The sequence below is a fragment of the Cyprinodon tularosa genome, unplaced genomic scaffold (assembly GCF_016077235.1).
Source record: "Cyprinodon tularosa strain WSP-4 unplaced genomic scaffold, ASM1607723v1 ctg574, whole genome shotgun sequence".
Classification (NCBI taxonomy): domain Eukaryota; kingdom Metazoa; phylum Chordata; class Actinopteri; order Cyprinodontiformes; family Cyprinodontidae; genus Cyprinodon; species Cyprinodon tularosa.
Window position 1 is genome coordinate 271,602 of NW_024039312.1, and position 14,299 is coordinate 285,900.

Sequence of the window (14,299 nt, forward strand, 5' to 3'; positions counted from 1 at the left end):
GGCAGAATTCTTAGATTAAAGTCAGAATTCTGAGAAAAAAAGTCAGAATTCTGATTTTTTTTCCCATAGTAAACTGAAATAAAATTTTAAAATCAGTAAACTTTTTTTTTTTTTCCAGTGGCCCTAATCCTCTTCTGTATCAGTCTGACCTGACTGAGCTTGAGGTTTTTTTTTTTAAGCAACAGAAAAACATTTCATAGATGTGTAAACCTGGCGTAGACGTTCCCTAAAGGCTTCAAAGCTTTCATCCTTTTCCTTTCACTTCTCTACGACGTGTTTCTTGTATCTCATATTGAAACTGAAGTTTGATTCTGTAATTTGATCAAAATGTGGAAACATTCCATGTAAATACTTTTCACCTCCTTCTGCTGTGACCATGTTTGTCTGCTTTTCTGGTCATACGTCGCTCTATGTTTTTCTTCAGGAGGGGGATATATTTACCAGCCTTTCCTGGGGGGGTTATTTTTCCTACGCTGTGATCATGGAGCCTCCGTCGCAGCCACAGGTCATTGTGTTCAAACAGGATGATGAGCTAACAAGGTCAGGCGCACAAACATGTTTGCTCTAATTTCTCATTCCAAGTGTTTATGTGCCCCGAGCCATGCACTGCTTGTTATGCAATCCTCCGCAGCCCTGTCTCCCCCCCCCCCATCAGCTCCTCAGGTGTGATGTTACACTCCCAACCAGGTCAAACCATATTTTGTGACCCACATCGATGTAATCATCACTCCGATCAGATGTTTAGATTAATATCTCTGATTTTGAGGTGTTGGTGAGTCAGTCATTAGTGAATGTTCCAGTGAGCTAGTAATCCACTATCTCCAGCATCTCGCCTACTTTTAGTCACCCCGCCTCTGAGTTACAGGAAGGCCTTGTGTGTTTTGCTGCAAGTCAACAGATCTTGTTCCTGGCATGATTTTTGTTTCAGATTTTCAGATTTCCTCAGAAGTGTCTTATTCCTGACCTTCTAACCAAAAGCATCATATGCCTGCAGCCTGTCAGCTTTCACTGAAACAATGCAAACAAACTTTCCCCTGCATGCCCCCCCCCCCGCCCAACATATTCCTGCAGATTTAACATCTTACACCTTATACCATGTGCAAACCCAGGGTTTATACATGAATGAGTAACTATTATTTATTGCATTTTATTGCTCTTAGAAATAATCTTAATGCCATCAACAAGTACCCATGATTCAATTCAATTCAGTTTATTTCTATAGCACCAATTCGCAACACATGTCATCTCAAGGCACTTTACAGTTCAACCAGATACATATATATATATATATATATATATATATTAGGGATGCACGATATTGGGATTTTGGCCGATATCCGATATGCCGATATTTTAAAACTCATCTATACCGATGTTAAAGCTGGACCAAAATAAGTAGTCATTGAAAATAGCAGTTTTGTTATCCATTTCTGACACTTTGAAAAATAATATACTCAAATATATTTTCATATGCTGATATCAAATTGATTTTTAAAAACGCGGTATCGATCTATTTTACTTTCAAAATCTGGTGAAATTTCATCGTTCTGTTACAAACTCTCGTGATATTTTGCAAATTCTTGTGAGATTTTGTTAGTAAAATAGATCGATACCGCGTCAATATATCAACATATAAAAATATGGCAACATTTCGTGAATTTTCAGGGGATTTCGTAGCATAACGATGACATATAGCAATATTTCATTAGTAAAAGAGATTGATATGGTGTTTTTAAATGGCAATATATCAGCATATGAAGATATTGTGATATTTTAATGTATCAATATTTTTTCCCTCGTCTTTAGTCTGTAATAAGGAAGTTTTTGAGGAAGATATAGTAGTATTTTATTTTATTTTTTTAGACTTGGGTGTCTTGGGTGGTCGATGTCCGATATTCAGTTTTAAGGCCGATACCGATAGGGGGCTGATTATATCGTGCATCCCTATTATATATATATATATATATATATATATATATATATATATATATATATATATATATATATATATATATATATATATATATATATATACACGGCAATTGGTCATCTTCACCGTGGACAGGCTGCATCCATGTCCCTAGTTCCTCGTTTTCCCTCCCCTTTGGTTCATATTTGGTTCATATTTTTCCCCATTCTCTTGCCTTTTGTCCGCCTCAAGCTTCTTTTCCAAAGCCATTTTAATGCCACGCTTATCAAATTTAATGAATTTTAATGCCAATTAAGGCGTTACCGTATTTTCACGACTATAAGGCGCATATAAACAACTTTTTTTCCCCTCAAAACGTGCGGCGCGCCCTATAGTGCGGTGCGCCCTATGTGTGTTGTTACCGCGGACGTTGTTGAGACCACCATGAGAACGTTTAAGGGGGAAGTGTGGGCGTGGATTGTGTATAAAAGAACAGGTATGTGCTTTATGCAGAACTCCTCATTTCCTCATTGAGGAGATGATGAAAGAGTGGCTGAGGGAGGTGAATGTAAGGAGACCAGGTGGTTTTTTCCACGCATCACCATCGCTGTTAATCTGTGACTCCATGCGTGCCCATCTCACAGCCGATGTGAAAAACATGGTGAAACAAATGAACGCTGTGCTTGCTGTTATTCCTGGAGGTTTGACAAAGGAACTTCAACCGCTCGACATCGGTTTGAACCGGCCGTTCAAAGTAAGGCTACGTTCACGCGTCTGCAGCTTCATTTTTGTTGCTTGTACCAGTTAGTTCTGACGCGCAGCTGCGTGGTGCAAAAGTGTGTCTCACGCGCGTTGGGCGGAGCTACTCTATCCTTTCTTTGCCTTGCAGCTATATTTGCTGTGATCAGTGGGAATAAAGTAGTTTTAATGTGTTTTTAAGTGAGAAAGTCCACCTGAAAACTTAATCATTGCAGTCAGTTCATCCAGATTACCATCCTGCCTTCCAATATTATTTCTGTCGGAGGCCGCTCAGACCCCCACATACCCCCCTTTTCTGGCCGGGTCGCCTCCTCGCGGTTCACCGCGGCAGCTGGTAGGTGTTTTTCATCTAAGTAATCTAATGCAGGCACCAGGATAATAAAAGCAAACATATTCTGCCGGCAGATTTCTGCATTTTAAGTTAATTTAGGCGTCAATAAACTGTTTCAGAGGAGTGATCACAGCGCTCTGTGTCATCAGCGATGTGTCTGTCTCACCGCCAGCTCCCAGGTTTGATTAATACTTTGTAATAAATACATGAATAAAGCACAATCATACTCAGTTTTGCTCCCGCTCTATTTTTAAATACGCAGTAGAGGTATTTAAACGTAGTAGAGGACATGTACCGGTATATAAAACCTGCGCCCTATAGTCAGGTGCAATGCCGCACATAACTGAGACTGCGTCTTTTAGTACGGTGTGCCTTATTGTCGTGAAAATACGGGTAATTAAAAAAATAATAATTTAATGACTTTCAATGATTTTTATTGACCCACTGAAACCCTGAAATCTACATAAGATCTCTTGCTACTTTCTTAACCTACATTCAGTGTTTTGACCCAGTTTTTCATCCCAATCTGCTCTCCTACCATCTGTGAGAGCAGCACCAGGTTTCTCCTTGACATCCCAGGCTGCGAGCTGACATCTCTGCTACCATCACTGGTCCCCCTCTGCTGCAAGTGTGTCAGTGGTCAGAGGGGGCCGCCTCTATTCACTGGGCTATTTTTAGCCTCTGAGCTAAACTACTGTACGGCTCTAGCAATATGAGACCTGAATAGGCCTGAGTCACGCAGCCATTGTCTCATGACCCTCTGTGTGGAAAGCTTTGTCCCTCCCCTCTGAGCACAAGCACTAATAACTTCTGGTTCTCTCTTTTTACAGCCTGAGAGGGGTCTTCAACTGCTCTTTTTTCTTCCCTCTAGCTATTTTTATCCAGTCAGCAGTAAATATAGCTTGGATTGCATTAAAGCAGATGGCTGCTACAATGAGCCTGATCCTACAAATTTAACCGCATTTCCTTCTAGAGCCCAGTGAAAAAAGTATTCCAACACATAGGGAGATTTCCAGCTTTTAATAGATTTTTTTCTTACTTAATATAGAGAAACAAAATGCATAGCTTTGCTTTGAGAAAAAAACTTTTTCAATCTTTAACAGAGAAATGGAGCTGAATGATGAGTAACAACCTTAAGCTTAGATTAGAATAGGCTCTATGCACAACTCCACCACTTCCTGAACTTCACGAGGCTCCTTTGCTTCCTGTCTTTCATGATTGGATGCACTGATTTATCCAAGTGTGTATGACCTAAGTAACTGGCCAGACACACCTGGATTAATCAGTTCGTCCAGTAATGAAAGACAGGAAACAAAGGAGCTACCTTAAATTCAGGAAGTAGTGGAGCTGTGCATGGAGCCCATTGTTTACATTGACAATTATGTAGAATGGCACGGTTAAAAGTGCAGATTTATAATCTGCAGACTTGATCATGTTAACTGGAGCTCTCCATCCAGTCTGAGCTTTATGCATTTTGCAAAGTATAAACAAGACAAGATGTTCAGTCCAGGTAGAAAAACTTTCAGCTGTTTTTACATAAAATGCATTCTGCACGGCTAAATAACAAACTCTGACTGTTCTCATCTGATTCTTTGCTGCCTTCTTTTAAACGATCTTTCCTTTTCGTGCAGAAGTCTGCATGCTGCAGAAGTTTGACTCCTGCCAAAGGAGCAGCGTAACCTGCCAAACCCTCCGGGTCAGTGAGCTCTGCTGAGCAGAAGCTATCATAAAAGCACGCCTCGGTACTTCCTTTAAAGAGTGTCTGCAGTTACTGGAAATCATGGAGACAGAACAAACTGGATAAGTGTTTGTTTGGTTTTATTTCTTTCAGTTTCACATGGCCAACTGCAGCCAACTTTGCACAATAAATAAAATCCATTAAATTAACAACACATAAAAACATCCAACCTCTGAACAAGTTGTCATTAAGAATCTAACAGCAACAGGAGAAAAAAAAACTTTCCCTTTTTCTTAAGTTAAAGTGACAATTCTTAAATAGCATTAAATAAATGCAACTCTAAAGTAATATTTTTTTTTTTTTTTTATTGGTTGAAGTTTTCACAGGAAAGGTCCAAAAAAGCTGAGCGCTGACATGTCCGCCCCTGCTTGGTCCAGTTCCTGGAGTGTTGTCAGCTCTCCCCCCTCTCTCTCCATTCAGAAGCTGCACATGTGCTCACCACGCCGTGCGCTCGTTCTGCTCACATGATGCCCTTTTCCTTGTGAAAGGACTCTTTCTCGTCAGTCATACGGAAATCCGGAGAACGCGGACTGCTGAGTCACTCTTCCTTCACCTGCCGGTTCATCCTGATGCTGGAAATTTGCTGAAACCTTCTCTAATTCATCCCCTTCTCTCCTAACTGTTCCTTAGCTCTCTGGGTGGCTGCTGAGGAAGGGGTTGGGGGGGCTTTCAGATTAAGTCCAACACAGACATGAACGCAGGCTTTTTTTTTTATTTCCCCCACGGTTTGCAAACGTTACAGATGACGATAATCCAAAGCTTTCATCGGTCGGGCAGGTTGATGACTGGCACCCACTGATCCAAACAGCGGCAGTCCCTGCAGAATCTGCTTACTTTGCTCAGTGCAGGGTCCTTCCACAGGGCTGCCTGCGGGTTCTGCAGAAACAAAGCAGAATAGTGAGTTAATGCTGCTATAAAATGATCACACTGCAAAACACAGACACTGACATTGCAACCTGCCCAGTCCTTGGCAAAGCTACATAGCTGCAGCGATTAATCAGACTGCTAATGAATATTACAGCACTGTGAATCAACATGAGCAACACTTACAGTCACTAGAATGCAGTGCATGTCCATGGGCTCCCCTCCGGGCTTCACTCCGCCCAGGATTTCTGCCAGACGCCTCATGTTGCCCACTCGCAGGATGTTGATGTCATTTTCACAGCAGAATGCCTGGATCAAGGTGAAGTGGATCTGCAGGGCCACATCCTCCTCATCATCTGTAGCCAGGAGGCAAAGCACCACATTGTCTGGATCTCTAGAATGGAAAAAAAAAAAAGAGGAGTGAGAAGATCATCATTGATGTTTTTATACCTTTTTAATTATTTTGCACGCAGGATCTGATGGACTTACGCGTTTAGTGACTTTGCAGCCTCATACACTCCGACAGTGATGCAACCCTGAGGCAAGGCGGAGCTCAGGACCTCCTCCAAGGCTTCAGCCACCGATTCCATCCTGCAGGGAAGAGGAGGTCTTGGATCAATGTATTGAAAGTTTTTGCAGAAGTTGTTCCCTTCTATAAAGGGACCGTTAACGATTTAACGTCACATTTGATCGCAACTGCCGCCTGGGATGCTAATGCTAACTAGCTTGACTTTAGTGTAGCAAACAGTTGGAGCAAAGTCACATCGTTAAAAAGCTCCAAATAAGAAAAAACTCGACGTATAAAAACAGAAATGCTGAAATCAAAATAAAATATATTTATTCTGAGTATAAATTCAGATGCTGACCTTTCTACTGAGTGTTCTCCTCCGGTTTCCTCAAAAGTCATATTGCACATCCAGGCGGTTCGGTGTCCTAAAGGGTCCAGAGCGGGTGGAGAGCTCCTGTCGGTGCGGCCAGGATGCTCGCTGTTTGCCGGTGAACTGTGTGTTCCCTGTCAGTAACTCAGCCTCTGAGCCCCACTACTCATTAACATGAAGGACTCCCATTGGCTGCTGGTCGGCAGCATGCAAATACACCGCCGGACTTCCAGCCAGTACATCCCCGGACCCGCGAAGAAGACATGTGCGCCTGTGTTTCTGTGAATCCAGCGCCCTCCAGTGGTCAAATTAAAGAAGACAACCTGGACCGGTTCCTACATACAAGGGATTGTGTGAAAACAAAGAAACAATTTATAGATTATAGATACAATTATAGATTTAGAGATGATTTTATAGATGATTTATTTTTTATTTAACATTTACCATTGAGATTAAAAACCTCTTTTTCAAAGTTAAATAATAAACAGAGATACATTAAATTAAATGACAGGTACATAAAAAAACATATCAAGTAAAACAATTAAAGTTCTTTTGCTTTTAACTTAAAAGCATTTAAAGATAAACATTCCATGCACAAAGAGCTGTGTAGCTAAAGGCTTTTTTCCGCTTTTTTTTTTAAAATAAAAACATGAAAGAAGAAGCCCAGTTTAACTTTTAATTTCTTCACAAGTTTATCAATAAAAAGTCTGAAGGTGTGGGAGTCATCTAATAAAATTCCAAGGTATTTATATTCATGTAGCACCTCAATGACATTCCCCTCCAGAGTGAACAATGCTGGCAGGGTTTGAGGCACCTTCCTGTGATTTGAAAACATTAATTTTATTTTGTCAGCATTACGAAAAGAAAAAAAGCAATAAATAATGGTATCATCAGCGTAAATATTTAATGAGATAAATTTTGTTCAACATTGTTGATGTACAATATAAATAAGAGAGGGCCTCAAAACAGATCCTTGTGGCACACCTTTGTGAACCGCAACACATTCAGAACAAAGCCCTTCACATTTTATATACTGGAACCTGATTACTGATAAAACTAAGTTTCATGCATTCATTTAAAATTCTCAACAGTTACATTTTGAATCATAAAAATATATGAAACATATGAAATATTAGGCTATTTGTAATAATGAACTTTAGCTAATTATTCCTTCTATCTGCAGATATTTAATAGCCCTGATCAAAACAGATTTACTGTGCGTAATAAAGGAAGTAGGGAAAAGATTATTTCAGCATGTTTAATTTTACTGTTATATTATTTGTTTAGCAACTAAAAGCTTAATCAACACCAGAATCTGCATGGAAGGTGGTTTGGTGTTTCCATCCCATAATTAGAGGAAATCTAGAAATAGACATTCCCTTGAGTTTTACCTGAAACATACAGCCCCCAGAAAAAACTAAGCAAAAACAAATCTGCCTGTTTTTCAATTATCCATCCATCCATCCATCCATCCATCCATCCATCCATCCATCCATCCATCCATCCATCTTCCTCCGCTTATCTGGGGTCGGGTCGCGGGGGCAGCAGCCTAAGAAGGGAGGCCCAGAGTGCTTCCCTCTTCTCAGCCACTTCTTCCAGCCCCTCAGGAGGAACCCCAAGGCGTTCCCAGGCCAGCCTAGAAACATAGTCCCTCCAGTGTGTCCTGGGTCTTCCCCGGGGCCTCCCCCCCGTGGGACGTGCCCAGAACACCTCACCAGGGAGGCGTCCAGGAGGCATCCTAACCAGATGCCCGAGCCACCTCAACTGGCTCCTCTCGACGTGGAGGAGCAGCGGCTCTACTCTGAGTCCTCCCAGGATGACCGAGCTTCTCACCCTATCTCTGAGGGAGAGCCCAGCCACCCTACGGAGGAAACCCATTTCGGCCGCTTGTATCCGCGATCTCATTCTTTCGGTCATGACTTTGGTCATGACATTTTTCAATTATATCCTTGATATTATAATAATTGATAATAATAATTGAACTTTATTGATCTCACATTGGAGAAATTTACCTCTGCATTTAAGCCATCCCATTGGGGAGCAGTGGGCTGCCATCATGCGGCGCCCATGGAGCAGTGTGGAGTTCAGGCTGTTGCTCAGAGACCCACAGTGGCAGTCTGTGGGAGTGGGGCTCAAAAACCTGATTCCAAGCTCTGTGCCCTAACCACTTAGAATCAAACAAATATTGATCAAGTCCTTTAAATGAATCTAAGAGTATTGCCAAATTCTTAAGTGTTAATCTGAGATTACCTGATTGTCTAGAACCTGTGATTTTAAGACTATTGGTTATTGAAATGTTGTATTTTGTTTTTACTCAGAAAATATCCCCACAAGGCAAATATTTATCACTAACCAAACCAAAACCAAAATTAAAGATGACTACATCCAAAATGTAACCATAGCTGCAGATTATACAGTTTATTTGCATTCTTTTTTTTTTTCAGATTCTTTTTTTCTCACACACAGACAGTGATATATTCCCTTTTTTAAATCGGAATATGATTCCGGAAAAAATAAAATAAAAAATGAAGCCAGTTATGCTGCACTGCAGTTTCGTAGTTTATACTCTTGCGCCCTCTTGTGGACACACGTTGAAGCGACTGTGCAGTCGGTCCCAGAGCTGATTAGAGGTCAGTTTCCAGATCTCCCATTTCCCTGAATGTTCCCTATAGCTGACCTGAGATCGGCTCACTGTGTCTGCTCCCTGAACAGCCTCACTACCGACAACGTGGCAACAATCACAGCGAACAAAGTTGCCTTTTTCCTCAAACATGACAAATCCTTGGATTGGGATTAACAGTCACACTAATGGAGACAGTGAGTGATTTTATCTTATTTTTATAATCATCCAGAGGGGATGGATCACAGCTGGAGCAGCTGTCAGGGCGTGCTCCACTTTTACCTACAGCTCACTGATAGGAAGTGGGATGAAGAGATTTTCTCCACATTTAATCTAATTAATCTAAATATAATCTGAAATCTTTGAAAACTGTTATCTTTCTAAAACTAAACTTTTTTTTCCTTTGTTTTAATCTAACCTTTGTCTCCCTCCTTCTCTTGTTTCTCTGGCACTGCTGATTCTTTTTTGGGTAACAGTGTGTGAACTTTCTCCTGTTCTTATCAGACTGACTCTTTATCAGCTCATGTGTGTTTCCTCACCAATGATGTGGCAGCTGCTCATGCACTTTGCCTTCTTCTCTGAGCTGTGAGTATTGCAGCATTACTCCCACAATCATTTTGGTGAATTCCATTTTAAAAATCAAACCAACATAAAGTGTTATTCTAATGGATACTTGAGGTGTTAAAGTCTAACCTTGGAGATGGATCGGAGAGGCCAGCAGCTGCCTGACCCCAGTCACAGAAAACAAGACAAAGAGCATTACTCCAGGTTTGCTCAGCAGGAATGGGACATGCAGTATCCTCCGCCGGACCCCAGAGACAGGGGCCCACACTGGAGCCGCCCTGATGCCCATTACATGCCTGCTTTCCCAGGCCCACCTAGAGCTCAGCTGTTTCCATACACCTCTCAGGATTATGCCTATAATTATGGATGGCAGGAGCATCACAGACCTCAGTCCAGGTCAGTTCTGTTCAAGCTACTGCATGTAAACAATAATGTATGAATGTTATAGATAAAACAATCACACTTTGCTTATTGATACGGTGATTCAGCAACAGTAAGTTTTCATCTTTATCAGCTTTCTGCAGGATTCTGTAAGACTTCACTGTGTAAAACAGGTGATAAATGCACAGATTTTAATTATTCACCTTCTGTGCAAAATACAACATAAGAGGAGCAGAATATCAATGGCGTTCAAGCTTCTCAGAACATAGAAAATGGTACAAATGATGTTAAAATCAGAATTATATGATAAAGAGAAGGGAGTACCACCAAGTTTCGGCCCTTAATTGGGCTCAACAGTTGATTTATTTTTATATAAATGATTTTCTTTATGCTCCCAAACTGCTTAAAAAGGGGAACACCATTTTTTTTTTTTTTTTACATTGGTCCCTTGATTTTCCGTTATTACATCATGTTCTACTCACCCATATTAGTTTTGTGTCATTTGGAGCCGTTCTGAAGATATTCTGTTAGGTAAAATCCAGTAACGTCTTCCTATGGGCAACGAGTTGAAGGCACAAACTAAACTGTTCATCATTTATTCTTTATGGTACACCAGCATTCAGAACATGTAGGCCAATCCTGTTTTATATTTATATATATATTTTTAAACATAGTGGAATGTGTATGAACATGATGTAATAACGTAAAATCAGGGGCCCATTGTAAAAAAAAATGGCGTTCCCTTTAAATGTATTCTATACGGAAGAGGATTAGGGCCACTGGAAAAAAAAAAAAAAAAAGTTAACTGATTTTTTTTATTTTATTTCAGTATAGTATGGGAAAAAAGTCAGAATTCTGACTTTTTTCTGAGAATTCTGTCTTTTTTTATTGTCAGAATTCAGTCAGAAATGTGAGATTAAAGTCAGAATTCTGAGATTAATCTCAGATTTCTGACTGAATTCTGACAATAAAAAAAAAGTCAGAATTCTGAGAAAAAAGTCCGAATTCTGTGATTAAAGTCAGAATTCTGACTTTTTTCTCAGAATTCTGACTTTTTCCCATGTTAAACTGAAATAAAATTTAAAAATCAGTTTACTTTTTTTTTTTTTCAGTGGCCCTAATCCTCTTCCGTAATTCTATTTGCGGAAAATACAACCTTATTTTTGTCTGGGGAAGACCAAACACAGGTGGATAATGCGGTTAAAGCTACAATGTGTAATTTTCAGCGACATCTAGCGGTCAGACTGCAGACTGCAGCAACATGAACGTCTCCCCCCCACCGCTTCTCCCCCCCAACAGTACGGCGAGCGTTACGGGACAAAATGTCTTCCACGACGTCCGCATCACCTACCTTCTCAAGTGATGAGGTTTGTTTACATAGATAATTTTACAGATAGTATTTCATTAGTCTGTGTAGGGTATAGATTTCATGTAGACTTAAGATAATAAATATACCCGTTATTTTTTCTACGTCGTTGTGACGTTTTGGTGAGCTGCTTTGCATGGTGATATAAACAGACGAAGTAATTGTAGTCATTAGTTTAACAGCGAGATTGTGTTCGCTGGAAGAATATATATTCCCCGTTTACAGAGTCCAAGTCTTGTTTGTGGCACGGGGGTTACAAGGCAAGGAAGAGGGAAAGGAAGAGGGCAGAGAGGCCGGGGTGAGCGTGCAGCTGGGGCCAGGCGAGAGAGGGGAGCCAGCGGGGTGAGAGCAGAGGAGGAAAGGCTTGAAGATCTCCAAAGGAGCCGGAGAGAAGTAACCGAGGTATATATCCAGAAAATTATTTTACAGAAAATTACTGAATCATTACCTGTGAAACGTCAGGGACGTTGCTGAATAAGTATACTGGAGAGTAACAGCATCATCACGCAGCATGTTATTGTTTTAGACAGGTCTGAGCATCCTGTACTCCAAAAACTGCAGTGATATTAGACAATTGTGTGTGTAGGATTAATTACCTGTCCAAGAGAAAACTGGTAACTTGAGCGTCACTTTGAAAACCTTTTTCCTCCATCAGTGACTTCCATCGTGTAAATGCCGTGCCAATGTTGATCCGTGTTTTTTGTCGTTTCTTGTCACTCTTGCGTTTATTCTCGTCGTGTTTCCGCTTCTTAGATGACGGGGGTTCGGTGTCCGCCGCTTTTCGTTGTGATACAGAGTAGGCATGATCCTCCATTCGTCTGATGTTTGGCCACACAGTGCCAAACAGTTTGCAAAGTCACTCACGCCTGCCGCCTTGTTTACCTTTCTTGTTACTGAAGCGCAGTATACCTGCTTCTTCTTCTTCTTTGGTTTCAGGCAGACTAAACGCTTCTCAGGCATAATACTGCCATCTACTGTTCAGTACCGTCTCAGTTCATCTCTCTCAACTTGCCGTAGTTATTTTCGAGCGTCATGGGAGATCTCGCAATCGCTAGTTTGTTGCCTCTGCGCTGCCGTAGCGCAAAGATGTCAGCCTCCATGGCTGCGAGACCCGCTCCTATGTAATTATAAATAACGAATTCTAAGGCAACGCAAATGTTATGGTTAAAAGGCTGAGCTCATAGGTGATGATAAATAACATAGTTATGTATAATATATTAAATTTCTGAATTTATATGCCTGTAATTATTACACACTGTAGCTTTAAACAAATAATTCAAGAAAATAAATAAATGGTTTAATGTACACAAATTATGGTTGAATTTAAAAAGAAAAAAAAATCATGATATTCATTAATAGGGATAAAAAGGTTGGATTTATATTTAATATTGATGGTATTGAAATAAATCAAGTTTTTGGATGTTGGAGGAGAGTTTAAGATGTAACTTTTGCAAAAATGAAACTATAGTAGGCACATGAAAATAAAACATTGCACATTTTACATAACACTATGATTATTCTATTTCTGAATTATTGTGTAGAAGAAATTATTAATTCAATCAATTTTCATTTTACAAAAAAGAGCCATTAGAATAAGAAGTTGAATCACTATAAAGAGGCAAAAAATCTGTTTCTTCTGTTAGAATTGTTGACTTATAATGAATCAGTAGACACATTTTACAAACCTTTTTAAAAGTATATTAAAAACATTTTGCCAAAAAACATTGAGAAAAGATTAAAGAAAAAAGAGAAATCAATTATGATTTAAAATGTTCTGTGATCTTTAAAGACGAAACGTTTAAAAGAAAGTGATGGAGCCATTCTGTGAAAGGAATCAGTTTATATAGAGATCTGAAGAAAGGAACTAAAGAATCATTTATTACATTATTTACATTTAAAAGGAGAATTATATCAGCTACGCTGAGTGAATATGTTAGTTATGCCTGATTGTGATGCAAATTGTCAAATGTTATTTTTTGTTTTAAGAGTATGCACAAAATAAACCAAATATTTGCTATCAGATAGTCACATATGTCACTTTTGTTATGTGGTTTTTAATGCCTATTGTTTTGTGGATAAGACAGAAAGAAGTGAGTTGTTGATAATTATTTGAAATTAAGTTTTTTTTTTTTTACGTTTTTGCTTCAGGTAAAGGGGACTGATAACAAAAGCCTCTTTCTGCTCCATTTCATTCAGGAGTTTAGAACGTTTGTTTATATGTTTTGTGGTTTTGTTTGAACACAATGAATGAAATAAATGTAATGAATAAAAACAAAAAAATTTAGCTGCATTTTCCCTGCAGGCATGGTTATGAATATCCCCCCCACAACCACTGGGATTACCAGGACAGCTACGGCTATCATGACTACTACAGAGGACAGCATGGACCGCGAGGTATCATCACAAAACAAACCCAAGAAAGGCATTGAATGTTCCTGATATTAACCCAGTGGCCCATAGTGAGGTCACACCATGTAGGTGGTTAGTAAAGGTGTTTTAGCTCATTAGACTGATTGTTATACTACATTAAAGGTGATTGGAGTACATTCAAAACATACTTCAAACATTAGAGATGTTCCGATCCAGGTTCAAGTATTTAGCCTTAGTTGTAAGACTCATCTTGAAAAGGGTTTTAGTACTCTTGATAACATCTAGCCAGCTGAATTAGGTGAGATTGAATAAAACACAATGATTTGTAACAACAAACTTACCTGTTTATTAAGAGATAAACACAAACTGGACAAAATTATGAATAGCAATCTGAAATTGCACAGTGAACAGTAAAACCGTAAACAGTTAAAGGTGCAAGTATTACTGTAAGTTTTAATAAAAATGCAAAACAGACAAGAGAGGAAAATATTCTATTAACTTAGAATCAGGACTCTACTC

At 39.6% G+C, this 14,299-nt stretch overlaps 2 protein-coding genes across 2 annotated transcripts in view; one reads left to right on the forward strand and one right to left on the reverse strand.

Moving 5' to 3' along the window:
- Positions 1 to 4,800: 4,800 nt before the first annotated feature.
- On the reverse strand, positions 4,801 to 6,628 carry gadd45ab (growth arrest and DNA-damage-inducible, alpha, b). Its single transcript, XM_038306159.1, has 4 exons — positions 6,468 to 6,628; positions 6,091 to 6,192; positions 5,788 to 5,995; positions 4,801 to 5,613 (listed from the first exon to the last, which is right to left on the reverse strand). The coding sequence occupies exons 1-4, from the start codon at positions 6,515 to 6,517 to the stop codon at positions 5,500 to 5,502; spliced, it is 474 nt and encodes a 157-aa protein (XP_038162087.1). The 5' UTR covers positions 6,518 to 6,628; the 3' UTR covers positions 4,801 to 5,499.
- A 2,527-nt stretch (positions 6,629 to 9,155) lies between these two features.
- The window catches only part of sec16b (SEC16 homolog B, endoplasmic reticulum export factor), a 28,787-nt gene continuing 23,643 nt past the window's right edge, over positions 9,156 to 14,299 (forward strand). The window contains exons 1-4 of the mRNA XM_038306158.1: positions 9,156 to 9,296; positions 9,604 to 9,684; positions 9,778 to 10,059; positions 13,713 to 13,804. Coding sequence (XP_038162086.1) covers positions 9,800 to 10,059; positions 13,713 to 13,804 — 352 coding nt within the window. The 5' untranslated portion in view covers positions 9,156 to 9,296; positions 9,604 to 9,684; positions 9,778 to 9,799. The remainder of the gene's footprint in view (positions 9,297 to 9,603; positions 9,685 to 9,777; positions 10,060 to 13,712; positions 13,805 to 14,299) is intronic.

Coding starts and splice junctions, on each gene's coding strand:
- gadd45ab (XM_038306159.1), bottom strand. CDS start 6,517: ATGTGCAATATGACTTTTGAGGAAACCGGAGGAGAACACTCAGTAGAA. Junction 6,193..6,467: donor GGAGAACACTCAGTAGAAAG/GTCAGCATCTGA, acceptor TCTTCCCTGCAG/GATGGAATCGGTGGCTGAAG. Junction 5,614..5,787: donor TGCACTGCATTCTAGTGACT/GTAAGTGTTGCT, acceptor TTGTTTCTGCAG/AACCCGCAGGCAGCCCTGTG.